At 56.8% G+C, this 25568-nt stretch overlaps 2 protein-coding genes across 5 annotated transcripts; both read right to left on the reverse strand.

The window, feature by feature from the left end:
* Nucleotides 1–3325: 3325 nt before the first annotated feature.
* GFRA4 (GDNF family receptor alpha 4) lies at nt 3326–10870 on the reverse strand. The gene is made up of 7 exons (XM_060122783.1): nt 10838–10870; nt 7643–7762; nt 5302–5647; nt 5093–5202; nt 4864–4998; nt 4048–4139; nt 3326–3880 (listed from the first exon to the last, which is right to left on the reverse strand). Exons 2-7 carry the CDS (start codon nt 7686–7688, stop codon nt 3800–3802), a joined length of 810 nt encoding a protein of 269 aa, XP_059978766.1. The 5' UTR covers nt 7689–7762; nt 10838–10870; the 3' UTR covers nt 3326–3799.
* Nucleotides 8037–23767, reverse strand: ADAM33 (ADAM metallopeptidase domain 33). Of its 4 annotated transcripts, none has more exons than XR_009535194.1 (21): nt 23657–23767; nt 21112–21191; nt 18732–18808; nt 16675–16753; nt 16401–16477; nt 16125–16314; nt 15816–15881; nt 15657–15728; nt 15329–15495; nt 15161–15245; nt 14931–15073; nt 14227–14404; nt 14025–14114; nt 13588–13783; nt 13333–13441; nt 13051–13249; nt 12879–12956; nt 12687–12795; nt 12464–12611; nt 10838–10912; nt 8037–10333 (listed from the first exon to the last, which is right to left on the reverse strand). XR_009535194.1 is itself a non-coding variant. In XM_060122782.1 (21 exons), the coding sequence occupies exons 1-21, from the start codon at nt 23754–23756 to the stop codon at nt 10289–10291; spliced, it is 2391 nt and encodes a 796-aa protein (XP_059978765.1). In that variant the 5' UTR covers nt 23757–23767; the 3' UTR covers nt 8037–10288. The 4 variants fall into 4 exon arrangements, 1 of the variants encoding a protein (XP_059978765.1); XR_009535195.1 differs by having other exon boundaries at nt 8037–10326; nt 10834–10912; XM_060122782.1 differs by having other exon boundaries at nt 10838–10940.
* Between the last annotated feature and the right edge of the window lie 1801 nt (nt 23768–25568).

Raw genomic sequence — 25568 nt, forward strand, 5'->3', positions numbered from 1 at the left:
AAAACCAGAAAGCCAGGCTGACACGGGGGCCCTGTGACCTTTCATTTTCCCCCTGCACCCAACAAGGAAGCCTATTTTCCTTGCACGTTGTCTGATGTTAGAGGCTCCATTTGATTAAACCCCATGCCTGAGCTGGAGAGAAGTACTGAAGGAAGACAGCCAGCTGCTATAGAACAACTTTGCTATTTTCCATTACGTTCCACTCACTTTTATCTTCCCAATCTTTTGAAAGGCATATGCCTATATTTCACTCTATCTGAGTAAAAAATGGAAGTAGTAGAGTTTAACACACTCTCACATAAAGCACATAACTTAGCATTGTGTGCTTGGGCTACCACACAGTGGTGGTAAACAGGGTAAGGCAATGCTTTCACTTGACCACACACCCCCGCCCCCCCCCACTCTGCTCCAGGTGTCCATTCCCACACAGGTGTAGGTGGCTGAGAACATTCCTCCTTTGTGAAGTGGGAACAGGTTAGACTCTGAGCTTCGCTCTGTCCAACACCCCTCCTTTTTCCACTGGAAAACTGTCCTTCCCATTCCATGTGATCTTGGTGGGCTGACATCACTCTCCAGGCCACAAATCCTTGGAAAGAGAAGCGCCTTTCTCTGCTGAAGAGTGCTAAAGGAGAGACTGTAGATATGGGGCTGCTGGTAGCATCCTTGCCTACCCTGTGGTGAGAGCCTATCTGGCCTCAGAGGGGAACACAGACCAGCAGGGGTAACATCATTTGAACCCCTGGAGACAGCTGTACCTGAAGCCCAAATTGCTCAGATGCCCAAGCCAGTTTGATCTGTTTGGTTCCAATCAGGAGAGTACTGGCTGAACCTGGAGGCTGGTTGACAGCTGCCCCGTGCAGTGTCTGTGGGTTTGGTATGAGTTGTTAACTACAGTCTCAGAGCCAGTGGCTCTTTTTCTGGTCAGGGCAGCCCCAGGCCTGGGCTTCGGCGTGGTCTGTACCTAACCCCTGTGGCTTAGGTCGGGTTCTCCAGAAGTGAAGCCCAAGACAGGGATTCTCAGACCATGATTTATTGGAGGGAGTGCCCTCAGGGGAACCTCTAAGTGAGGAAAGCAGGAGTGGGCAGGGGAAGGAGCTGAAGTAGGATGTGGTCTCAGCTGGGATCCAGCCTCAGCCTGATCCCAGAGGGAACTCTGAAGCATGACTGGCACACATAACTATCCCCCGAGGCACGCAGGCCAAGCCTCTGAACTCCTGCCTCAGTCAGTCACTGGCCACCTCTGGGAGCAGAGTGTAACCTTATAGGCACTTCTTCTAGAAAAGGGGTCAGCTGTGAGCTGTGTTAGCAGCCAACATCCCCAGCAGCTTGTGGATGGGTTGCACTAGCCCAGAGAGTTCTGAGCAAGGCACCAAAAGCCTCCACTTCAACCTGTCTTGTGATCCTGTTACAGCAAAATTAAAAATGTTTTCCCTCTCCTGAGAACAAGGAAAATAAAGGGAACAGTGAAGAGGCTAGAGAAGAAACATAACCTGGCCTGAAAGAGTTAATCACTCCTAGTTTTATTTTAACTGTTACTAATCTGTAGTGTGTAACTAGATTTGTACTTCACAAAGCTAACCTATCTATTTTTTTTTTTTTTGGCTGTGTTGGGTCTTCGTTGCTGCGAGCAGGGGTTGCTCTTCGTTGCCATGTGCGGGCTTCGAACTGTGGTGGCTTCTCTTGTTGCGGAGCACGGGCTCTAGGCGCACAGGCTTCAGTAGTTGTGGCATACGAGGTCAGTAGTTGTGGCACACGGGCTCAGTAGCTGTGGCTCGCAGGCTCTAGAGTACAGACTCAGTAGTTGTGGCGCACAGGCTTAGTTGTTCCACAGCATGTGGGATCTTCCTGGACCAGGGCTTGAACCCGTGTCCCCTGCATTGGCAGGCAGATTCTTAGCCACTGCACCACCAGGAAAGTCCTAACCTATCACTCTTTAACACTATGTGAATTACATCCTGCACTCCCTTGTAGCAAATCACCCCTTGTAGCTGTCTGCATTTCAGAAAGGAGGTCGCAGGCTGATAACCCAGAGACTAATAGACCCAATTACTGGGTTGCCTGACGCCAGCAGTGGCTGTTTTGAAATAGTGCAAGAAGAAGAATGCAAGAACTTCAGTATTTTGATCCTTATCACTCACTTCAGGACTGTGAACTCCCCCTATAAGAATCCCTGTAATTCCCCAAGGAAGGTGGGGCACAGTTCTTGAGGCGCTAGCCTACTGTGTCTTCCCTTTGCCTGGCAAAGAAAAAAGCCTCTCTATTTCTTATCTTCCAAATCTCTGTCTCCATATTTCTATTCAGCATCGGTGCATAGGGAGACAAGGTTTGGCAACAGTCCCTGCCAAATCTCAACCAAGTTTGAGAAGGAGCAGTCCAGAGACACGTTAACTCATCAGGAGTCCCCAAGCTTTTGAGGAAGGCTTAGTACCTTGCCCCCATTGTTCTGCCCTCTCCGCCCAAAACTCCTCCACAGAACTGCAATTTAACACGATGCCCTTGGCATTCTCTGGGTCCACACTGGCCACAGTGTTTATAAAAAGCTTTATGATAAATTTCCCTCAGCTCAAGGAAAGAATTTGACGCTCCACGTGGACAGAAACATAAATTATGCAGAAATCAAAAAACAAAACCACCATCTTTCAAGTGTCTATCAGGGCGAGGCTCTGTGTGCATGGAGGTAGGGCTTCCCTAAGTGAGAACAGCAGGTGATCCCGGGGCTCCCAGGAACACCATAAGTGGAAGTGTGTCAATCAGGGCCTATGTTTGGCTGCAAATAACAGACACCTGGGGAGATACTGGCTTAAACAAATTAGGGGTATAATTTTTCTCACATAATAAAGTCCAGAGGAAGGTAGACGGGCTGGTGAGCCACAATGTCATATGGTTCCACTTTCAAGATGGTGCCCATGCTCCCAGGCATTGCCTCCAAGTTTTGGGCAAAAAAAGGGGAGGGTTGAGGCCAGAGGCTAAAGGGCCCAGTCAGCAAGTCTACTCCTTTTTAAAGAGCTCTCCGGGAAGCCTTATCTGTGAATTTCACTCACTGGCCAGAAATGTGTCACATGGACACCCCCTAACTGCAAGGGAGGCTGGGACATGTACTCTGTTTATCTGATTACTAGCAGAGAATGAAAGAATAAACAAAAGCAACCAAAGTCCCTGCCACTAGGACCTGAGAGGTGATTCAGTTCAGCATCCACAGGTGAGAAGATGATGCCTGGAGAGGTTCTGAGGCCACCCAAGTTCTTGGAGGCCAGCAGAGGCACACCCTGTGGCTGACCTTGGTCTCCAGCCTCCCAGGACACAGATCACATGAAAGCAAGGCCAGTCTCAGTGCACATGGATTTATTGAGTTATGGATGCCATTCCTAGTGCCAGGTTGAACCACTGGGAAGATGGCCATATGACCAGTGCAATGTAGGGAACTGGATTCTCACTCTAGGTGGTGTCCCACAAGCAGCATATCGTGGACAGGAAACACTCTGACAACGTTAGTTATGGGGTGCAGGTGGCTATCATGATGGGTGGTGCCTAACTGGGAGGATGCCATGACGGCTGGAGTAGTAAAGGGAGTTTTGCCTACAAGTCTGTTCAGAGGGAGTTTTGCCTACAAGTCTGTTTAAGTCTACCCTTAAAGCATGATAAAAGTGTCCAGACCTGCAAAGGGCAGTAAGGCAAGAGCACTGGGGCCAGCTTGGGAGGTAAGCCAGTCCCTTTTCAGTGGGGCAGTAGGTCACCAATTAGGCCCAGTATCCCAGGCAGGGTGGGACAGTTGGCTGTTGTCCAAGGTCTGCTGTTCTCATCAGAGCAGGGGCTGGAGAACCAGAACAGGGAGCACGGAGAGCATGGAGCTCCCCTCCAGGGATGCATCTGCAGAGGACACCTTGGCAGATGAGAGCAGAGTATGAACTTGGGCAAAAGCCTGGCTCTGCTCTCTGCCACCCCCACTATCCCAGGCCATTCACGCCTCCATCTAGGCCCAACTGGCATGGAAGGGTGGAAAGAGGCAGTGCAGGAGCTGCCACCTCACCATCCCCTCCCTGAACCTACCTGTAGGAGGCTGTGCTCAGGGTCCTGGTGGGGGTCCAGCTGGTCGTGTAGGACTGAGGGCCACCCACCGTCAAAGGCCTGTATGGCTCTATCTATGGAGGGAGGGGTGCAGGATGGGCTTGGCTGAGAAACCCTAGCACAGGGCCCAGCTCCTGAAGGACAAACTGAGACCCTTGGCATCCTGCGTGGGCCCTCCCCAGATAGAAATGGGAAGATAGGACGTCCGCAAGGATTTTGGAATGGAAGGTGCTGGGCGAGGAATAACAAAATAAAAACAATTGTGTTAAGAGTGCCTTACATACTGTAGTCTTCTATCCTCACAGGAGCCTGACAATTATCATCCCCATTTTACAGATGGACACAAAAAGGCTTAGAGGAATTTAACTCTCAGCTAAGTAAGTGGCAGAGTCAGCCTTCAAACCCAGGCCCTCTAACTCCCAAAGTGGTCAGCGAACCACCCAGCTACTCAGACCCGAAAGGCAAGATCTTTAATGGGGGGAGTTGGCTATGCGTGGAGGAAGCAGGAATCTCGCCTTGTTCCATTCCAGGGCCTCGGAAACTTGTTTTAACCGCCCCAACTTCCTGCCCGCAGGGGCACCAGCCTAGACTACCCTAGGATTCTACTTTGGTCTGTGACTTGGTCTCCGGAACCAGCTGGGCGCAGATTGCCCAAGGGGCAAGACGACAGCAGAGGGGGTAAGTGGGCCTACAAGGCTGCCTCTGGGGGCCTCAGTTTCCTCAGCGCCAGCTAGGCAGCTTGGGAGGGGGCAGAAAGCCCCGACTGGACTCCCTTCCCGCCCCGCCCGGGCCCCTCACCCAAGCAGCGGTTCCTTGTGAAGAGCCCCCGGAAGACTTCGCACTCCTCGCGCCGGTTTCCGCTAGCTCCGCAGTCGCACCAGGGTGCCACGCGCGCGCTAGCGTTGTCCACGTAGTTGGGGGTGACGGCGGTGCCTGCCGAGACCCCGAAAGCAGGATAATCGGCCCACCCGGATAGAGGCATTCCCAGGAGAGCCCCCGCCCCAGCAGGGATCTGGGCGGTGCATACCCACGAGGCCGGCGTAGGCGCGCAGGCAGCTGGGGATCTGGTCTCGAAGGCAGCCGTCCAGGTTGCTGGGGGCAGGCGCGCAGGAAGCCTGGAAGGCCAAGAGGCGGGGCCTGCGCGGGGCGGTCCGAAGGCGGTGAGTGGGAGGTAAGTGGGACCCGCCCCCCACCCGCCAGCCCCGCCCCCTCCCTCTACTCCACCTCCTCCAGCACCTGCAGACCCGGCTGTGCTCGCAGGCGTCTAAGGGCGCGAGGCAGGAGGGCGGGGCCGGTTCAGGACCCGAGAAGGCGCAGGAGGGCACGAAGGTCTGGCGCCGGCGCTCGGCACATGCGGGGCCGCCGCACGGGCAGAAGAGCAGCGCGTGGGTAAGCTCGGGCGGCCCGCGGGCGAAGAAGCGGCGCAGGGCGCGGCGGCAGCGGGCGCGGGGGCAGCTCCCCGGCGCGGCCCGACCCAGGCACTGCACCACGTATGCGGTGCGCAACCGCTGGCATCGCGCATCCGCGGTGCACGCGTCGGCCGCGTCCACGCATCGGTTCGGTGCGACAGCGCTCGGTGACCCTGGTGGAGCGGCGGGCAGGCTGTGGTTGTTGACGTTCCTTACACACACACACTTCACCTCCGCCTCCCAGTCAGGGCCTCCGAAGATGCGGGGTGCTCAAAACTCGAGGTGGGCAGAATGTGACCCGAATGCGTGAGCGACTGGTACTGACTGACCTTCCGTTGTGGAGCTGGGCAGTGGCGGGGTCAGGGATTTCCTGCAGCACGTCTGGGGTGGATGGGGCGCGTCGAGGCTGGGCCTGGCCTCCCGCAGAAGCTGAGGCCCACCCTCCGCAGGCACCACCCCTCGCCCATCCAAAGAGGGGTCCATGAGATTCCTCTCATTCTCCTGGGCCCCATCTGACACGGAAAACAGCAAGGCTTCTGGGACCTGACTCATGGAAACTTATCAGAAATGGTGCTGAGGACAGTGGCCGCTCCTCTTCTGCTCTGACATGCCGGGACGCCTGACCTTTCTTCCTTTCCTCTCCTTCCCCCTCCCCCTTGGAGACCCTTTGAGTGGCCTGTAGGCTTCAGGTTCTCCTTTCTTCTTGACCTTCTCTTGTGCCTCCTCCTGCCCCCTCCATCCTCTTCTGGTGCTCCCTCCTCACCGATCTAACTGTTGCTGCCCCATCTGGATGGACTCTGGTTTCCTCCTGGGCTCTCCACTCTCCACTAGCCAGATAAAAAGATTCCCCACTAGGGCTCTGGGCACTGGAGCAATTTAGGCCTGGCTGCCAGGGTGTGGATTCAAGAGAAGTCCCAGATGGCAGGCCACAGGGCTCTGTCCTTAGCCACAGGGCACTCCACTGGGGGCAGAGAGTGTGCCTGGCACAGCCCAGTCACACACCAGGGGTCTGTTGGGCAGAGGGTGAGCTTTATCCAGAAGTGCTATGGGCCACATCTAAATCCAGCCAAGCTAGGGTCTTTGGAGGTCAGAACTTGGCAGCCCCTTCCTAGGACCTCAGTCACAAAACGAGGCTACCCCCGCCCCTCGGTGCTCTCAGCCTCCAGGAACCTTGCTCAGGTGAGAAGCCTCTGGCACCAAAGTTTGAGGGAAGTTTCGCAACCTGGTTCAACACCCATCTCGCTCTGTGTGTGTGTGTGTGTGTGTGTGTGTGTGTGTGTGTGTGTGTGTGTGTGTGTGTGTGTGTGTGTGTGTGTGTCTGGCACTGGCCATCTCTTTTGGGTGGCTGTGGAGGAAGGTAGAATAGACACTGAGGGCTTGGAATAGGTCTGTAAGTGGACGGGATGGACAGGAGAGGGGGAAGCCTTTCCTTTCTCTCTCCTTTCCTCCCCTCCAGTCTCCTTCCCTCCCTTCCAGGACTCCAGAGCAGCAGGCAAACTTTGCCCTTCTCTCCCAGCCAAGCCCTCACATCCCCAGGCCGCAGCCACACACAGCAGCACCTAGTGTCTCCTGAGATCTTGGTTCCACTTCTGTTCCTTTGCTTACCTGTTTCCCTCCACCAGGAGCACCCTTACTTCATGTTCACCCTCAAAACAGCACATCTCAGCTCCAAAATCTCCTCTGCCTTGAACGTTTGCCAGATTCCTTTCTCCTCAACCTACACCACCTGGTAAAGTGACCCCTCCCTCCATGATGACCCAGGTGAGGAAGGGGTAGTCCAAGCAGGTGGAACAGCAGATGCATGGCATGGAGACACTGAAGATGCAGGGCAAGGAATCAATGTGAAGCTGCAAGACTGAAGGTGGAGGGCTGGGGCTGGGGGAAGGGTAATGGAGGCGGGAGAGCAGGCAATAGGAAAAAGAAAGTTTCTGGGGCAGAGCTACCAAGGCGAGACTTGGGAGACTTAGGAGGCCGTGGCTCTGTGGGACCCAAAAGCTGGAGGCGGGGTGCTGTGTCCCCACACCTCGAGCACAGGTGTCTCATTGGTGCCCCTTCCTGCATTTCAGCTTTTCCTAGAATCACCTTCTTGCCTTGTGCTTGAGGAGGGAAGAGGATCAGGGACAGAGAAGCCGAGGTTCAGAGGTCTCGGGGAGGAGGCAGGCACTCACCTAGAAGCAGTAGCAGTAGCAACGGGGGTGCCAAGCAGCTTGCCATGCTGGGCAGCAAACAGAGGAGAGGACGACGAGAGGCAGAGCCCCAGTCAGACAGGTGCCTCCTTCCCAGCTCCCCTGAGCCATAACGAGATGGAAACCCAAGTGTCTGTGCTGACGTGCTCTTCTGGGGGGGGAGGAGCCTTTGCATCAGGAATGACTCCCCGCCCCCAATGAGTCCCCACCCAGGCTGCGCCTTCACGCAGATCTGGGAGCCACTGAATCCAGCGCCAGAATGTGCCTAGATGGATCCCACCACACCCCCCAACACACACACAGCAACGCCCACACAACAACCCAAGGAGACCTTGTCCCTCCCACGCTAAACCATTAACTCTATGAAACAACACTGTTCTTTTCCGTCTCTTATAGTTTTATTGTTAACTTTTTGTTAGCTAATTTTAGACTTGCAAAAAAGTTAGAGCATTGCAAAAATGCTAGCGCTCCCTTTATATCCCTCACCCAGTTTCCCCTAACATCAACATCTTACCTGACCATAGTACAATTATTAAAACTAGGAAATTCATGTTGGTACAAGACACTTAACTATAGACCACTTTGAATTTCCCCAGTCTTTCCACTAATGTCCTTTTTCTGTTCCAGGATCCCATCCAGCATCCCACATTGCACTTAGTCGTCATGTCACCTTAGTTTCTTCCAATCTGTGGTAGTTCTTCAGTCTTTCCTTACAAACTGGGTGCTTCCCTATGTGGCCCTGCACGGTGGGCAGTCCCCCTTCTCGAGGGAAATGCAAGCCATAAAAACTTCTTTCAGTGGCATTAACTTCTCTGTCTCATTGCTGTGTCGTCTCTATAAATCAGAATCCCACAGCGAACACAGGAGTGGGCGTTAGCAAACAGTCTCATTCAGCGCCTTCAGCTGGTAGAGTGAAGGCAAGGCCTGAGCCTTGGGGCTACTTCTCTGCTGCCAGTGGGTGATTGCAAAAATTCCCCAATTCTTCACACCCTATGAAATATGATTTTGCTTCTCCTCCCTGGAGGGGAGGTGGGGTTTGCCTCCCAATCCCTTAGAACCTGGGCTGGCCCTGTGACTTGCTTGGGCCAACAGAATGTTATGGAAGTAAATGTGCCAGTCATGGACTCTCAAGAAGCCTGACAAGCTTCCACATACTCTTCTGCAAGAGGAAATGAGTGAGGTACTTGCCTCAGGATCACAACTACTGATTTTTCTTTTTGCCTCAGGCTCCAGAAATGCCTTGGTATGGTAACTGATCCTGTCTTTAGTTAAATTTTTGATATTTTGTTCATCGTGGACTTTTGTATTAATTTTGATCTTTAAAAATATTACATTAAAATATTTCTTATCTTGATTACTTTTTGTGCCCACGGTGAATGCCTCCCTTGTCTCACTCTAATCCTGGTCCTGCTCGCTTAGAACCCTCCCCAGCTGTTATGTGAACAGGCCTGGGCTAGCCCGCTCATCCCCATCACCCTAGCCAACAGCCAGCCAACCCCAGAAGCAGCGACCAGCAGTTGACTGCAAATGTATAAGTGAGCTGAGCTGAGACCAATCGAACCACCAGCTGACTTGCCAATTCACAGAATTGGTTATTGTTTTAAGCTACTAAGTTTTGGGGTGGTTTTGTTATGTAGCAACAGCTGATAAAGAAGGTCACTCAGCAACTTTTGCATGAAGCAAGGGGAGAGAGTAAATGGCTGTTCAGGGTGTCCAGGGGAGGCAGGAGAGGTGGAGCAAAGGGAACATTCAAGCTAGGCAACACCATCCTATGCCCCAATACATACGGGGCCTGGCTGTCATCTGAGGCTCCACCCACCAGCCACCACCCTTTGTCACCCTCAGGGAGCGCCATGGTGTTGAATTTACAGACAGAAAAGACAGAAGTCCCAGGGCAACATGTCTCTCTTCTGACTTCTACTTAGGTGTCCTTTCGAAAATGGCTTCCTTTGTCCCCTCCCATGGAATGGAGGAGAGGCTGATTAATGTCCAAAGTAAGGGGACTGCAGCAGGCCCCATGCTTCTCTGAAACCTCACCTAAGGACTAGGAGTGGGGTGGGGCTGAGGAAGCATCTGAGGGAAAAGAGAAGGTAGGAGATGGCAGGAAGGAAGGTCCCAAGGATTTTGTTTGTTTGTTTTGCAGGGGCCAGGCTCCAGGGAAGTGGACTCAGTCTGAAATGTAGGACCCCTGGAGTCCAGGCTTCTGTCCCAGCAGTCACTGCCCTCCAAAGAGCTAGGTCCGAATAAAGTGAGTGTAGCAGACACACCTAGGCTGCCAGGACACAGGCCTCTCTGGGTGCCCAGCATGACCCAGCGCCCCCTAGTGACAGGAGGTCAGTGACTACATGACCTTCCCTCCTGGGACTGATGGATTCTCGCTTGAGCTGGAGGGTGTACCCTAGCAGGATCCCGCAGCCCTAAGGAATGGGGACAGCACTGCGCAAATTTTGATGAGGCTCCAGGGTCCTGGAGTAGGTGGTGTGGCGGTAACTCAGGGAAGAAATTTCGAAGCTGCCCAAAGGTGCAAGAGGTCTGCTGACTCGCTGGCTCCGCCCCTGGGGGGCAGGGTCCAAGTTCCTGGTGTGGCTGTCAGTAGCCACCTGTCCTTAAGTCTTCTCATCTCAGGAGTCACTTTTCACCAGAGACAGGATCTTGGCTTTTGGACTCTACCTGCTGAGAATGGCATGGGGTGGGGGGGGCATCGTCCCCTGAGGGCTGGGACCCCAGACTGCAAGTCATGCGTCAGGGACCCCCTGTCCTCCCTCAGGGAAAACCAGTGACCCAGGAAGAGCCAGAACTTCTTCCTCCCCTGCCCCAGGGGCCTCCAGCATCTGGCCCCAGACAACAACTTCTCCACGTGGCCTGTCTCATTTCCATACTATAAGCTCAAAAACCTCAGAGTGGGACTTCCCTGGTGGTCCAGTGGCTAAGACTTTGCACTCCCATTGCAGGGGGCCCTGGTTCGCTCCCTGGTCGGGGAACTAGATCCCACAAGCCGCAACTAAGAGTTCACATGCTGCAAATAAAGATCCCACGTGCCACAACAAAGATCCTGCATGTCGCAACTAAGACCCAACGCAGCCAAATAAATATTAAAAAAAACTCAGAGTAAGGGACTGTGAGATGAGGGGCAAGAGGTGGATGGGTGAGCAATGGGAAGTGGAGGGCCCCACCTACCTTGGGGGTACAAGCAGGGCCGTGGGTCACAGGCTTCTCAAGGTGGCTGTTGGGCTCTGACAGAGTTCTCAAGGTCTGCGGAGCAATAGGTGGGGGAAGAGTGCTGTGAACATAGGTGGCAAGAGTCCCTGATGCAGGGTGGGGCACAGGGGCTCAAGGTGGCTGGGTGCTAAGTGGAGAGGAGGGGGCCCATCTGGAAGGAGGCAGAAGACAAGAGCCTGTCCCTTTCCTTCCCTCCCCATCTCCCACTGTGCCTCACGCACCCAGGGCCTGGGGCTCTGCAGTGGCTGTCAGGCCCAACTCCATTGGGTGAACACTGCCTAGAGGGTGGCCCCTGCATGGGCCATCTTTGGGTCTGAGCAGTGGATGAGAGGCCAGGAGATTGAGACAGTGACCGTTAGTAGGGACCCTGGGGCTTCTTCCCTGCAGCCAGAGGCTTGCACCCAGTTTGTTCTGTCCAGCTCACTTCCTGCTCCCTCCTGAGAGGAGCCCTTGGGGTCCAGGCTCCAGTTGAGACTCATGCTTTCCCAGGGCCTCTGACACTTCCTCTCTCCAGCCCTGATATTTCTCCTAAGCTCTGGAACCACCCCAGCATCCTCCAGATGTTGGCATCACTCAGGTCCCAAAGAGGGGCGGACTTCCTTCCCCAGTGGTACCTGTATTTGTGCTCCTTGTCATTGGGTGGCCCTGCTGCCCTTGATGACTCCAAGCTATGCTCAGCTGCTCACATCCCATCTCCCAGGGCCTTACCACTTCCTTTGATGTCTCTTGGAAACAGTCTCCTCAATACTTCACCTGGCTGATGACATGTGTTTGCTGCCCCCCCATAAGCCCCCAGTGATGACACACCAAGCTCTGACCACCTTGATCCTCTGCTCACAGACCCACAATCAACACTAATTGTGTCAAGGCCCTCTCAGCTGGTGCCCTGCCCCTGTTTGGGATGCCCTCTTCCTCCATCTCCAGCCCAAACTTTGCCCTCTCCCTCAGCTTGCCCAGAACGCTCCCAAGGCTAGGCTGTGTCAGATGTGGTCATAGGGCTCATGCCTTGCCCAGCGCCCAGTGAAGGGGCAGCCCTAGACTGACCATGCTTGGTATCATGTGACCCTCATCCCAGGTCGTGGAGAACTGGGTTAGGGGCAGGCCCTTGGCACAAGGGCAGCCAGCACCATAGCTGCCCAGTGGTAGCGAAAGGAAAGATGTGCTGGGCCCTGCATTTGGGAACTTGAAGGGGTAACAGCAGAGATTTAGGCAGAGGAAATGCCAGAAGGCTGAAAGCTCATGAGAGAGAAGCTGGAGAGGCCTTGAAGGGTACATTGGAGCAGGAATTGCATTATAAGCTGGTGAAAAAACAGGGCAAAGTCAAGGATGAGGCAGCCTCTTGGTGGGAGAAAAGATATGGACAAGAGGTACTGAATCCCAGCAGTGGGGACCAGGGTAGAGGGCCCTGCATGGATCCACGCCTTTGGCTTCACTGGAAGGCCACTGGGGCCTTCTGCTCAATGCTTCTTTCCATTGCCTTTGCCTGCCTCTGTGCACCTGGGGGCAAGGCCTGAGGACCCCACCCCAGCTGCCCCAGGTCCAGCAGAGCTCTGAGGAGCAGGAACCTTAGCCCTCAGTGCCTACCCACTGCACGTGGGGTCCCTCCTTGAGCCCCAAAGGCATTGTTGGAGACGGAGTTCCGGGTGCCGGCAGCAGCACCAGGCCAGGCCAGCCCCAGGGAGCAGAGGCAGCAGAAAACTAAGGATCACCGCCAGCGTGAAGGTGTCCTGGTCTGTGGAGGACAGGGCATGGCTGAGTCCTGAGGTGCATCACAGGGGCCCTCCTCACTTGCCCCCCATGGACGCACTTTCAGACTGCATAGGACCGCTGTCCACACTACCACCAAACCCTGGCTTGTCACAGAAAGGCGGAGCCCAGCCCAGAGCACAGTGGCAATTACGGTTACTATTGCAAACCTGCAGTGGAAAAGAGAAACGGAGGGTCCCACGAGATCAGGGACTTCCAAGGTCACCCCCCACACACCTTTCAGGCCACTCACCCCGCGACCATGGCAGGCGGTCAGGCAGAGCTCCAGCTCTCGGAAGGTAGTGTTCCGGCAGCGCCTTTCCTGGCACACCTATGGGCAGTGTGTGCACTGGGCAGTGAGGGGGAGTGATGCTTTGGCCTGCAGGACTCAAGTGGCAGGGAGGGGTCGGGTGGGCAGGGCTCACCATTCTAGGTCCACACTGGGTGCCTGACTCTACCAGGCCCAAATCAGGCAGGTCCAGCTGGGTGCCGGGCAGCACGAGGGCTCCCTTGCAGGTCACCTGGCGGCTGCCTAGGGGTACGGTGGAGTCCACCGGCACCATGTGTGGCGCCAGTGCACTCTGCTCCCCGCCCTGGCACTGCAGTTTCCCACACTGCGCATCGCTAGGGACGAAGTGCAGGGTAGTCAAACAGCGTGGAGTTTCTCCATACCCTCGTCCCCAGCTTCCCCTCCCTCTGCTCCCCACCTCTGCGCACAGGGCACGAAGCTGCTGTCGCTTTGCTGGCCGCAGTTCCCATGGGCGTCTCCCGCAGAGTTCACAACCTGGAAACAAGCCTCCGGGGCTGGGCGGGAGCCTGAGGAAGCATGGGCGGGACTAGGGGCGGCAGCCCAGACCTGAACCACGCCCATTCTGCCTCAGTTTTCCCCCGCCCACCTCCCCCTAGAGCATTAAACTGAGCAGGCCCGAGGATGCGGGCGGAGGGCGCGCCCTTGGTCTCACCAGGCCCCCAGAGCTGCTGGCACTGATGCTCCAGCGTGGGACACGCGCCGTCCCGGCAGTAGCCGCGGCCTCTGGCGCAGGGCGAGCCATCCAGTAGGTAAATGTCGGGGGGGCAATAGGGGGAGACGCCCGTGCAGAATTCAGGGAGGTCACAGTCGCCCGCAGACCGGCGGCAAGGCGCACCCGCCGGCTTCAGCTACGCAGGTGACCCGCGTGGAGGGAAGGCGGCGAGGCATAGAGAGAAAACGAACAGTTAGAGACCCACTTCGAGAGCGCCAATCGGACATGAGAGAGCCCTGTGAGGAGGTCCAGGCGAACCCACGCACAGAGCAGAGCCAGCACCCGCAAGGGGGACCGGAGGGCGCCGATTAGCCAAGACCAACAGGCCGGCTCCCAAGTGCCCCCAACCCTCACCCCCGAGCCTCCCATACCCTCACCAAGCAGTGTGCGCAGCAGTCCCCGTGGGTGCACTGGGCCCCCGCACGCAGCGAGCAGTTGTGGGCATGGCAGCAGGAGTCCGGGCACTCCTGGAGCCGGAAAGGCGAGGAGGGACCAGGTGAGGGTGCAGCGCCCAGACCTCCGGGGAGGGGGCAGGCGGGGACCAGCTTGGTCCCCCGGGGCTGGTCGTGCGGACCTGACCTGGCCGGCGCCGCAGTCGCACTCCTCGCCCTCTTCCACGAAGCCATTCCCGCAGTGCGCCCGGGGCACTAGGAGCCCGGAGTCCGGCGCGTTGGAGAGGCACGCGCCCCCTCCCTTGCTGAAGAAGGCGCGCAGCTGGCGGCGGCTGCAGGCGCTAAACACTCGCGGGAACGGGTGCCTACGGGCGGGGGAGGGCGTCGGGCATACGGGGACCACCCCCTGCCAACCCCTGCTGGGCTCCAGTCCCCTCCCCCCGGCACACAGGTGCTTGGCTACGCAGCCGCCGGATGCGCGAACACCGCCTGAGCAACTGGCGGCTAGAATTCTCTAGAGGCAGAGCCCAGAGAGGGTAAGTAACTCTCGCAAAGTCACACGGCGAGCGCGAGGCGGGAGCGTGTGACGCCAAGAGCGAGCAGCCCAGGACCCAAGGTCGAATCCCAACCCAGCGCCTCTCCTCCCGGCGTTGGAGTCACCTCGCAAGTTTGTCCGAAAATAATTTATCATATCATGAGAATCCACTTTGCCTTTGTTCCCTACACTTCAGCCTCATAAACAACCCTCAGGGCAGGCACTATTATCATCATCCCCATTTCACAGAAGAAGAAACTGAGGGATAACCGTTTCGCCCAAAGAAATGCAGCTGAGGAAGGCCCGGGTCCCGCGAAGCCTGTCCTGCAGCCCCGCCCCCGCCCCGGCGCGGGTACCGGGTAGCTGCGGCCATCACGCAGCCGCCCTGCTCCGCCGCTGCCTCCACGCAGCAGCCGTCGGGGTCGTGGCTGAGGCCGAGGCTGTGGCCTATCTCGTGGGCCATGGTGGCGGCAGCACCAATGGGGAGCTCCGAGTGGTCCTGGGAGGGCGTGGGGACGGTCACTGCGGGCTGTGGAGACCACCCCCCAGCACCTCTCCTCCTCCTCCCGTCCCAGGTGGCGCTCACGGTGCTCACGCCTCCAGAGCTCTCCGCGCGGCACATGCCCTCGACCGGCGCCAGGCCCACGGTGGCGCCCTGGAAGGCGCGGCTCCTGAAGGAGGAGCGCGGCTTGACCGGGCGGGCCGGGAGTCCGGGCCGCCCGGCCGGGACCGCGTAGGGGTCGGAGGCACCCACGTGAGCAGCTGAGCCGAGTCATGAGGCTGCCGTGCCCACAGTCCCTGGCGCCACTGCAGGAAGGCCCAGAGCGTGGCGTTCGCGTCTGGCGTGACGCGGCTCTGGTCCTCCTCGGTCCACACTTCCAGGCCGGTCAGCGCCACCTGAATGTCCAGAGTCCTGAGAATCTGCGGGCGCAGCGGGGCAGGGCTGAAGTGGGGGACCGCCGCGGTGCCCGTGCTCCTCCATGGGAGCGCCCCTCTTTCTTCCCCTCCGTTCCCTCTCCCCATCTCCAAGCCTGCCCCTGTCGTGGTCACCCCAAAAGTGCTCTTCCCCCCACCGACCCAACCTGATCCACATAGCTGGCGACCTCCAGAAGACGCTGTTTGGTGTGGTTCAAGTTCCGGTGCTGGGTCAAGAACTAGAAAAACAGCAAGTAATACCGCGTGTGAGGATGGGCTGCGCTCACCCCATCCAGGCCTGCCAACCCCCTTGGGACTTCTCTCACCAGGGTGTGATCCGCCACTATGTACAGCTCCAGGTACCTCGGGCTCCCCAAGGACTCCCGCCTCTCCTGGGGAGGCGGCAATGGTGACCCTGAGTGGCAGGCTGCTGGGCTTGAGCCCTGACCACCAACCCCAATTCCCAGAAAGCACAAAGTTAACTTTAAAATTTTGCTAGAACTTGTTCCTTCAGCCTCCAAATAAAAATGTCAGGACAGGAGGCCCTGAATTGGGGCTGCACATTCCTGTCTCTTCTGATTTTAAAGGGCTCTGGATACTGCATTCCTACCCCCACCCCTGCCCGTGCTCCTGACCCTGATCTGGGTGGCACACGAAAGCCTGGCCATGTCCCTTTTGTCCCCAGGGTCCCTGTAGCCACAGGCCCCTTTCCAGCTGAGCAGCTGCTCCGTCCGGAAGATCTTGTGGGTCAAGAAGTCTTTGGAGTCCCCAGCTGGCCAAGGATGCACATAATAGCTGGCATTGCTGCTGAGTGTGATCAGGCCCCTAGGGTGCAAAGGGGTACAGGGGTGGGCAGTAAGGGAACTCTTTCCCTAGCCCCAGGCCCAGCCCCTTCCCCCAGAACTCCTCACCTCATCCCAGAGCAGATGCTGAGGACTACCCAGGAGTCCAGGAAGCCCCTCACACGCCCATGGTAGTGGCAATGATCCTGGAGAGCAAAGGACCCAGCCCCAAATCTCAGCCAGGACTGAGGTGGGAGGGGCAAGAAAAAAAGCATGGTGGGGGACTGGCTCCAGCTTCTCCTTAGGAACAGGAGGAGAATGGGGGAAATGGTGGAGAGGCCCTTGGTGGGTGCATACCCCAGCACTCCTCACCCTGTCCTCAGAGTCCATGGAAGTATCTCACCGTGTGGTTGGGGAACAGCACTACTGGCTGCCCATCTGGGCTGTAGTGGGTTTCTGTGTATCCTGGAGCCAGCAGCCTGCTGGGAGGGAGTGTTGCAGAAATTACTTAATCCAGCCCTGCTTCCTCCAGGATGCCCTCTGGTCTTCCTCCCTGATAGCTAATTGAGTAGCTCTATGAGTGAGGCACAGGGCTAGCACTTAGGAAGCAGCCGAAGTGCGTCTTAGGGAAGGGACAGGAGTGACTGTGCATTGCTCAGCTCAGAAAAATCTTGGGCTAGAATGAGCAAGGTGAAGGTCAGGAAGGAGCCTTGGTAATGGCTTAGATGTGGAAATGGGCGTGTGGGAAGCACCAGGGAGGAACAGGAACATGGGAACGTTTGTGGCTCCCCTAGGACCTGTGACAGGCAGCTGGATCCACAGGTCAGGGGTGTTAGAAAGAGACTGGGCAGGAGGAGAGGAGTCAGGAGACACTGCCAAGGAGGTGCGACTTGGAGCCTAGGAAGTGTGTGAACTCCCTAGGTGGCCCTGGCTGCTGCCTACCCTTGTTGGGCATCTGGACAACCCTCTAGCCCACCTCCTCCCATTCAGAGTTCCTTCAAATCTTCTCCTCAGGCCCCCAGGTCCCACATATCTCCCCACCTGTCCTTCACTGATGCTCACCCCCTGCTTCCAGAGAAAACAGAATCCACACCTGCTCCTGCCCTGCCCGTCTGAGCAGGGATCCTCCTCCCTTCCTTCTCCAGACCCCACTCAAGTAACTGAATTCATCTTTGGGCTCCATCTCATCAGGATCCTTCCCACGAAGATGGATCAACCATAAGTAAATTTCTCTTCTTTAAAGAAAATCCTTCACCCCACCTCACCTTGGCGTCTTTACCCGCAGACTGCCCCCAAAGACTTGTGATGCCTGCTTCTCCACTTCCCAGTCTTACTTCCTCCTCCAGCTTTGCTCCCCCACTCCACCCACACACTCAACCTTAGGAGGGAGGTGATGTGATCACCCTTTTTTTTTTTTTTTTTTTTTTTTTGCGGTACGCGGGCCTCTCACTGTTGTGGCCTCTCCCGTTGCGGAGCACAGGCTCCAGACGCGCAGGCTCAGCGGCCATGGGTCACGGGCCCAGCCGCTCCACGGCATGTGGGATCTTCCCAGACCGGGGCACAAACCCGTGTCCCCTGCATCAGCAGGCGGATTCTCAACCACTGCGCCACCAGGGAAGCCCTGATCACCCTTTTTAACACATGGGGACATTGAACCCCAGAGAAACTATGGTTAGGCATGGTGGAACCTGAGTTCCACCTGAGTTTGTTCCCAGTGCATGGGGGAGAATAAAACATGTGTAGAGTGCTCAGAACAGTGCCTGCAATGAAATAAGCACTTGATAAATGATAGCTGTTGATAACACAGTCTAGATGGTTTCACGAACCCACGCTCCATCTTAGACATTCACCTCACCCAGCCCAGCTCTGCCTGCTCATTCACCAGCTCAGAATCTTTGGCTTTGCACCCTCCTGGACACTCAGCAACAAAATGGCCTTCTGTGATCTGGCCCTGCTAGGACTCCCCAAATTTGTTTCCCCTTGCTCCCCTCCCTCAGATGGAGACTCCCCAGGCAAGCCAGACAAATTGGCACGCCCTCTTGAATGTGCCTTGACCTATGTAGCCAGTGTACCTTTGTCTCTGGCATTCCCGAAGCCTGGAGCACCCGCCCATCTTTGGAATCCATCTTGGATTCTCTTTTGACTCAGCACACCCTGTGAGCACCCACCAGGTGATGCTCACTCATTCCTGGCAGGAAGCTGACAAGATGTTTCTGGGGCCGGGATGAGAGATGTGCCCCACAGCAGGGCTGACCCAGCCTCAATAGCCCACTTCAGCCTCGAGGGAGCCAGTCATGGGCTAGCATGACTCGCCCTGTCACCTGCACCTCCTCCTCTGGGGTTCTCACCCCATCCAGCCTCCATCTAGGGTTCCCATCAGTCTCTGTCCCCAGCACTGAACCCTCCCCAGAGAGAGGGGCTATTCTTGGCTCCCAGCTCTTTCCCCGGCCTGGTACTCACTGATTCTTCTCCAGCTCTAGCAGGAGCTCCTGGCCTTCAGCCTTCAAGACCACCAGCCCCACTTCTAGCTTCGAGACCTGGGCAAGAAGGAGTGTAGGGCTGAGAGGGCGGGCATCCAGGTCCCCTGCCTGCCAGGAAGCAGGAAGGATGTGGAGCTGACTGGCGAGGGAGTTCATGGGGAGAGCACAGGGGCACAGGGCAGAAGGCCCCCGCTTGCCATTGTGGGTGTGGATGGGTGTGGGGTGAGAACTTGCAAAGGTGCTTTCAAACTCAGAATGTTTGTTGTTCTGACAGCAGCCATTTGACAGAGCCTGCTAGGTGCACTCCACATCCTCCCTGGAGAGACAAGTGGTCTCAGAAAGATGCCATGCCTTGCCCAAGGTTACTGGTCTCTTCCTCTGGTCTTCCCTCCTCTTTCATGCCCAGAGCCTTCCTCTAAGCAGGGAGGAGAGTGGGGTCCTGAAGACATTGATGCGGGAGAGTGGGGTAGCCACGGCTCAGGCCTCCTCACAACCTCTCCTTTCTGTACCTTGCTGTTCCCCACTCCCTGTAGAATTCAGACTTAGTACCTCCACCTCCAATGCTGACTAGCTGCCCACACCCCCAAATTTTCCTACGCCTCTAGCAGGCTCACCCCACACCTGCTTCACTGAGCCCGTGAGGTAAACACTGACTCACACGCCTTGCCAAGAGAAAAACTCTGGTTTTCTTGGCTAGATGTCAGGAGGGTGGGCCTGGGCCAGCCTGCCCACCTCTCCTTCGCCTACCCTCTTTGCCGCTTCCACCCTGTGGGAATACCCCATCTGCCTGCTTTGTCCACTCCCTGGCTGGGGGCCCAGAGCTGGAGCGGGCCAGGAGCCTCCTGGAGAGCAGCTGTGTCCTTGGAATGCTGGCCCCCACTTTTGCTGGCCCTTCCCTTTTATCCCACAATGCACTGGCCTGGGCCCCAGGCCAAGAGGCTCAGAGTCTTATGGAGGGGGCCTTCCTCTGCAGGTGGGGAGCAAATAGTCCCCTCCCCCAGCCAAAGGCCGCCCTAGGCCCCAAGCATGAGCTCATGTGGCCGGAATGCCACTTGTTTTATTGGAGAAAGATTTGCACGGAGGAAAGGAGGCAGCCCAGATGGAAAGCTTCCTCTTGCCCCACCCCCATCCCTCTCTCTGTCCCTCTGCAGCCCCTGCTGTCCTCATTTCTTGCCCTCCTGGTGACCCTGCCCTTCACCATCTCCAACCTAAAATGTAGGTGTTTCCTGCCTCTGGGACAGGACACCCTGCCACTCTGTCTGCTGTCCTCATCTTGGCAGGCTTCCCAGGGACAGAAAAATTGAGGAAAGCAAATTCCCTCTGGCACTCCCCTCCTATTTGGTCACAGCCCAGGCCAGGCCCAGAGGGACATCCGCAGTCAGGGTGGTCTCAGCATGTGATGTCCCTTCCCCTATGCCAGTGATGAACAATCTCAAAGCTCGGGCTGGCACCATGCTGACCCCTTGAATGGGGGCCCTGAGGGTCTGGGGGACCCAGTGAGGGCCCTAGGTTGAGAGTTGCTGGGCCTGTGGGGGCCCCCCGGCCTACACGGCAGTGCTCTCCTGCCTTCCTCCTTGCAGGCTTGGACAGTGGATTGTCTTCTCTTTCCTGAAAATTCATGATGAAAAGGGTGCTCTAGGCTTGGGGAACATTGGCCAATGGTTTCTTCTGGGTTAAAGAGCTGTGTGACCTTGGGCAGTTTCTCCAGCCTCTCTGGACTTCAGTTTGCCCCTCTGTGAAATGGGCATACAAAGGCTGTTGGTCTCCATGCAGCACAGCTGTGTGGCACATACAGATGGGGGCAAGGTTATTCTGAAAGTGTGTGATGGATGGCCGTTGGGAGGAGACTGGGACAGAGCATCCAGAAGAAGCAAAACAGGGTGGGCTTGCATTTGGGGGCACTAGGAGAGAGTGACTACTGGGCAGAAGTGGCGTGAGCCAGTGAGACAAGTTTCAGGCCCCTAAATGGCAGGGTCCTGGAGAGGACAGCAATTCATCCACAGGGTCACATGTTCTGGTAAACTTCGCAAAAGGAAGATATTTTGGTGTTTTCTTAAAGAGGTCCTTGAAAAGCTTCTGGCCCCACCTCTGCCTGATGGGGTGGAGGTGGCCTGAATAACACTGGGAAGAGATGGTTAAGGAGGAGGTGGGGGAGAGGAAACTGGAAAATGACTTCCATGTGTGCAGCCTCTCTCCAGCTAGACGTCTCCCACCTGCCCCTGCCAAACCTTCGGGGAGGGGCCTGAAGGACTCTGGGGATCTAGGGACCCCAGCAAAACTGCCACGCTGATATCTGGGGAGGGGCAAAGGGGCTGAGAGACCCTGGGCCTCTGCAGAGTAAGGGATGACCTGGCACTGACCGGCTGCTCCAGGGTGACCATGTGCCGGGGTCGTCCATCCAGAACCCAGTGCAGGGTGACTGGCTCTCCAGGGGTGTTTCCTGGGGAGAGGACAGAGCACAGGGTGAGGGGAACCTGAGGGACATAGGGAAATTGGAGACAACAGAGGGATAGAGTTAGAGGATGTCAGCAGGCAGGAACAGGAGACTCCATCTTCAATACTCAAAAGTTTAGCCTGGGGCTTCCCTGGTGGCGCAGTAGTTGAGAGTCTGCCTGCCTATGCAGGGGACACGGGTTCGTGCCCCGGTCTGGGAAGATCCCACGTGCCGCGGAGCAGCTGAGCCGCTGAGCCTGCGCGTCCGGAGCCTCTGCTCCGCAACGGGAGAGGCCACAATAGTGAGAGGCCCGTGTACCACAAAAAAAAAAAAAAAAAAAAAAAAAAAAAGTTTAGCCTGGAGAAGGGTGGCCACCCATGAGGCATCCTTGGAACTGAGGAGCCACCAGGGAGGTGGCAGAAGAGAGACAGAGGAGCCTGGGAAGAACTGCTCAGCTGGGCACTTGGGAGACCCACTGACCTTGGGAGGGGAGAATTGGGGTCAAAGATCACAAGGAAGAGACCAAGGCCCCTAATACAGAGGGGAAAGGAAATGGGAGGCAGCTTCAGGTATTTTTAGACTGGGCAGCAGATGCTTTTAGGGTGAGAGATGTGTGAAGACAGGACGCCTGTGTCTCCCCCACCATCTGAGAAAAACAACAGCCAAATGTTGCCCAAAGCTCCCTCTGGGGGCTTCATGCTGGGGGCAGGACTTCCAGGGACACTGGCCCAGAAGCCCCCTCCTCGAGTCTTCAAGAGTGGGGGGGTTTGTTTGGGAGACAGAGCCTGAGTGCTCCCAGGACGGGAATGCTTAAGGGGGGCTCCAGGAGGAATACCAGAGTGAAGCATTACTCAGAAAGTGCCTGGAATGCTCCCCTGGAATGCTCCCAGCCCCCCTGCCAAGTGGACCCCGGAAACTCTCACCACACCCGCCCTGCAGGAATCAGACCTCAGGCTGCCCAGAGCCTACAGGCAGCCTTCCCTCCATCACTGGGGAAGCCCAGCTCCCAGAACTGACAGCTCCCCAACCCCCGCCCAGCCCTGGCCCCAGCCCTGCCCAGGCTGAGATGGCTGCCCATGGAAGTGGCTCAACTCCTGCCAGGCCACACCGACTCCTTTCTCCTTCTCCACCTCCTCCTGCAGACCCCATCATCAAAGACCTGGAATCGCAGCCACTTCAGGAAGTCCCCTTCTCCCAAGAAGCCCTCCTTGATTGGATCAGCAGTTTCCATCAGGTAGATGGGGGTGAGGGTGGGGAGGTGCAGGGCCTTGGAATTGAGGCTGAAGGGCCAGTGTAGGGAGGGATCTGAGTGCGGGGTGGGGGGTGGGGGCGGTCTCAGGCTAGAGAGGACTTAACTCGGCATGGAGCACCAGGTCCAGCTGGCCCTGGGTTTCCCACGGTGGAGAGGGGAAGGTGTGCCTGTGTGCATGTGTGAGTGTGGGTTCTCCTCCTGGCCCTGTGCACACACGCTGGCCATTGGCACCTTGACGGGGACAAGGAGGCAGAGATGGAGCTGTGGTGACTAGGTGGATGGGAGTGGAAACTGAGGAGCCAGTGTGGTGTTGGGGAGCATAGAGTCCCTCTCCATTCCTCCCAGGGGTCCCTTCATCCTCCCCTGACCCCAGGCTGAAGAGGAGGGAGCAGCGGAATGCCTGGGGACCATCCCCAAAGGCATGAGGTCTGTCATCCCTCCCCCTCCACGCCCCAGAACAGGGCAGGACCCTATCCCTGTTGCCACCCGCCCCCCCCACCCCTGCACAGTGCTCTGGAACCCACTGTCCCCAGGCTGCCCGGCCCTTCCTGCCCGCCTTGTCACGCACTTGATGTACAGGACTCCGCCAATCCTCCCACCCTTTTTCATCAGCCCCATCTCACAGAGTTTGTAGAGGTCAAACTGAGAAGAGACAGAGCTGCAGTCTTCCCCCAGGGCCCTGCTAAACAGACACCTTCTGTTTGAAGCCGTGTCTATCTAACCAAACAAGGCAACAATATAAACAATATACACACTGCCCCAAGGCCCTGGGATGAGGGGGTGAACATGGAATGATGCATGAGTGTGGAGGCCACAGCTAGTCCCTTAGTGTGAGGGCGCAACAGGGACTCCAGGGCACCGGTGGTCTCAGACTTCCTGGAGGACGGAGGCCCGCTGAACCCTAGGAGATGAAGGTGCAGGAACCTTCATACTGGCGGATGGGGCCACAACAGAGAATCCAGAGGGGTTTGGGGCTGCTAAGTGGCTGCTTGAAGGGAAGGGGCCCTGCCACTCTGCTTCGCCATTGACACAGGGTATCTGGGCACAGTGTGCAAGTCTGGGCCCTGAGGCCAGCACAACTGCAGTTGAGAGTCCCTGGGCAATTCCCACAGAGACTCTCCCAAACCCTCCCCATGGCCTGTCCTCCTGGACCGCGCGATCCCCGGGGATTTCCGACCCTCCATCCCCGACAGCGACCTCGCGGCGCACTCCCACTCACCTTGAAACGCCTCAGCCCCCCACACCGGCCACGGTAGTCGCAGTAGCAGCAGCAGCCCCAACGCCGGCGACCCTCGAGCTCTCCGATACCCCGGGCGCATAGCTGTGAGCGCCTAGCGTCTGAGCTGTGGCTCCCAGCTCTCGGCTCCGCCCCGGCTGGATCGCGGCCGACCCACGCCCTCTGCAGCCGTCCCGCCGCCTCCCAACCCTCCCTCACCCCCATCCTGGCCCGCAACCCCCTTCTCGCGCGACCCCGCACGGAGCCCCGCCTGCCCGCGCCACCATCTCAGCCCATCAGTCCTGACCCCGGCCGGCGTGTGCCCTCGGGGAGCCGGGACCACCCTGTCGCGTCTAGGGGTTAGAGCTCGGTGGGGCGGGAGACCCTCGCGAGCCAACCCGCCGCATAGGTCTCAGAGGGCCCCCTATTCGTTGGGGTGGGAAGTGGAGATGGGGCAGGGACCCTCGGGAAGGGCCTTTGAGGACCAGAGCGGGGAGGCGGGGACAGTGCTAGGGGGCCACCTGTTGCTGCTCCGGTCTGCCCAGGAAGCGCCCCCCTCCATGGTCTCCTGGATCGGACCTTTGTCCTCGCCTTGACACCAGTCACGCCCAGAGTCGCCCGGGTGAGAGACTGGCGGGCCCTAGGAGAAGGGATGCCCGGGCGACCGCGACAGGCAGGTGCGGCCAAGGCCCCAAGTTAGTCTCTGTTCCGTGGTGGCCGCCAGCGCCTGTGCCCGAGGTGCGCGGGTCGGTCGGGAGGACGAGCGGAGGCCGCGGTCCTGCGGGCTCCCTGCACGGCAAAGGCGAGGCGGTGGAACAGGCGGGCGGGCGGAGAGGGGTGCAACCCTTTGTCCCTGGTGGTGGCCGGGGGGTGGGGGTGGGGCGAGGAATGGCGCAAAGCCATAGACTCCCACACGTGCGGGAGCCTTTTGGCTTTTGTTTCTTGTTTTAAAAAGTTTGTGTACTGAGTAGTAAATTCGGATAGCGAATAGCAAGTATTCCGATAGCGAGGGATGTTAAATTTAAGCAAATCTGTTTGTTTATGAGAATTCAAAATGCGCCAGTTCAGTTAGTAAGAGTTGCAGTGGGGAAGGTAACCTATGTTGGCCTCATTCAAACATCAAAAAGTATGGTGAGAGGTATAGGGGACATCCCATCCTCTCAGACCACGCCCCTCCAACAGGAAGCTATTATAAGCTTCTTGTATAGGCTTTTAGATTAGTTTATGCATGTCCACGACAATACAAACACTTTTTTTCCTCTTTTTTTTTCTGTACCTTGAGTTTTTTCACTTAATACCCTTGGAGATCCTTCCTATCAGTGGTCTCCTTAACATACTATTCTTTTTCTTTTTCTTTCTTGTTTTGGCCTTGCCATGCAGCATATGGGATCTTAGTTCCCCTGACCAGGGATTGAACCTGTGCCCCCTGCAGTGGAAGTGCAGAGTCTTAACAACTGGACCACCAGGGAAGTCCACATTAACACTATTATTTTTTTTAATATTTATTTATTTGGTTGTGCCGGGTCTTAGTTACAGCAGGTGGGCTCCTTAGTTGTGGCATGCGAACTCCCAGTTGCAGCATGTGTGTGGGATCTAGTTCCCTGACCAGGGATCGAACCTGGGCCCCTGCATTGGGAGCACAGAATCTTATCCACTGTGCCACCAGGGAAGTCCCAACACTATTCTTATGATTATTACTATTATTCTACTATGATTACTTTGGATTTTAAAATTACAATAAAATGTACTTACTTTAAGTGTACAATTAGATGAGTTTTGATAAATTTATACACCTATGTAATCACCACCACAATCTAGATAGAACCTTTCCATCACCCCCAAATAGTTTTCCTGTGCCCCTTCCGAGTCAATCTCTCCCACTCCTAACCCCAGGCAACCACTGATATACTTTCTG

This window comes from Lagenorhynchus albirostris, chromosome 15 (genome assembly GCF_949774975.1).
Source record: "Lagenorhynchus albirostris chromosome 15, mLagAlb1.1, whole genome shotgun sequence".
Classification (NCBI taxonomy): domain Eukaryota; kingdom Metazoa; phylum Chordata; class Mammalia; order Artiodactyla; family Delphinidae; genus Lagenorhynchus; species Lagenorhynchus albirostris.

Bases quoted from the DNA above. Each gene is read 5' to 3' on its own strand.
- GFRA4 (XM_060122783.1), bottom strand. From the start codon at position 7,688: ATGGCAAGCTGCTTGGCACCCCCGTTGCTACTGCTACTGCTTCTAG. The intron at 5,203-5,301 runs GTGCTGGAGGAG...CGCCCCGCGCAG, and splicing joins GAGCACAGCCGGGTCTGCAG to GCCCCGCCTCTTGGCCTTCC. The intron at 3,881-4,047 runs GTAGGTTCAGGG...TCATCTGCCAAG, and splicing joins CTGAGCACAGCCTCCTACAG to GTGTCCTCTGCAGATGCATC.
- ADAM33 (XM_060122782.1), bottom strand. From the start codon at position 23,756: ATGCGCCCGGGGTATCGGAGAGCTCGAGGGTCGCCGGCGTTGGGGCTG. The intron at 18,809-21,111 runs GTCAGTGCCAGG...CTTCTTGCCCAG, and splicing joins TGGTCACCCTGGAGCAGCCG to GTCTCGAAGCTAGAAGTGGG. The intron at 10,941-12,463 runs GTAGGCACTGAG...CTATGTTCACAG, and splicing joins AGGGACCCCACGTGCAGTGG to CACTCTTCCCCCACCTATTG.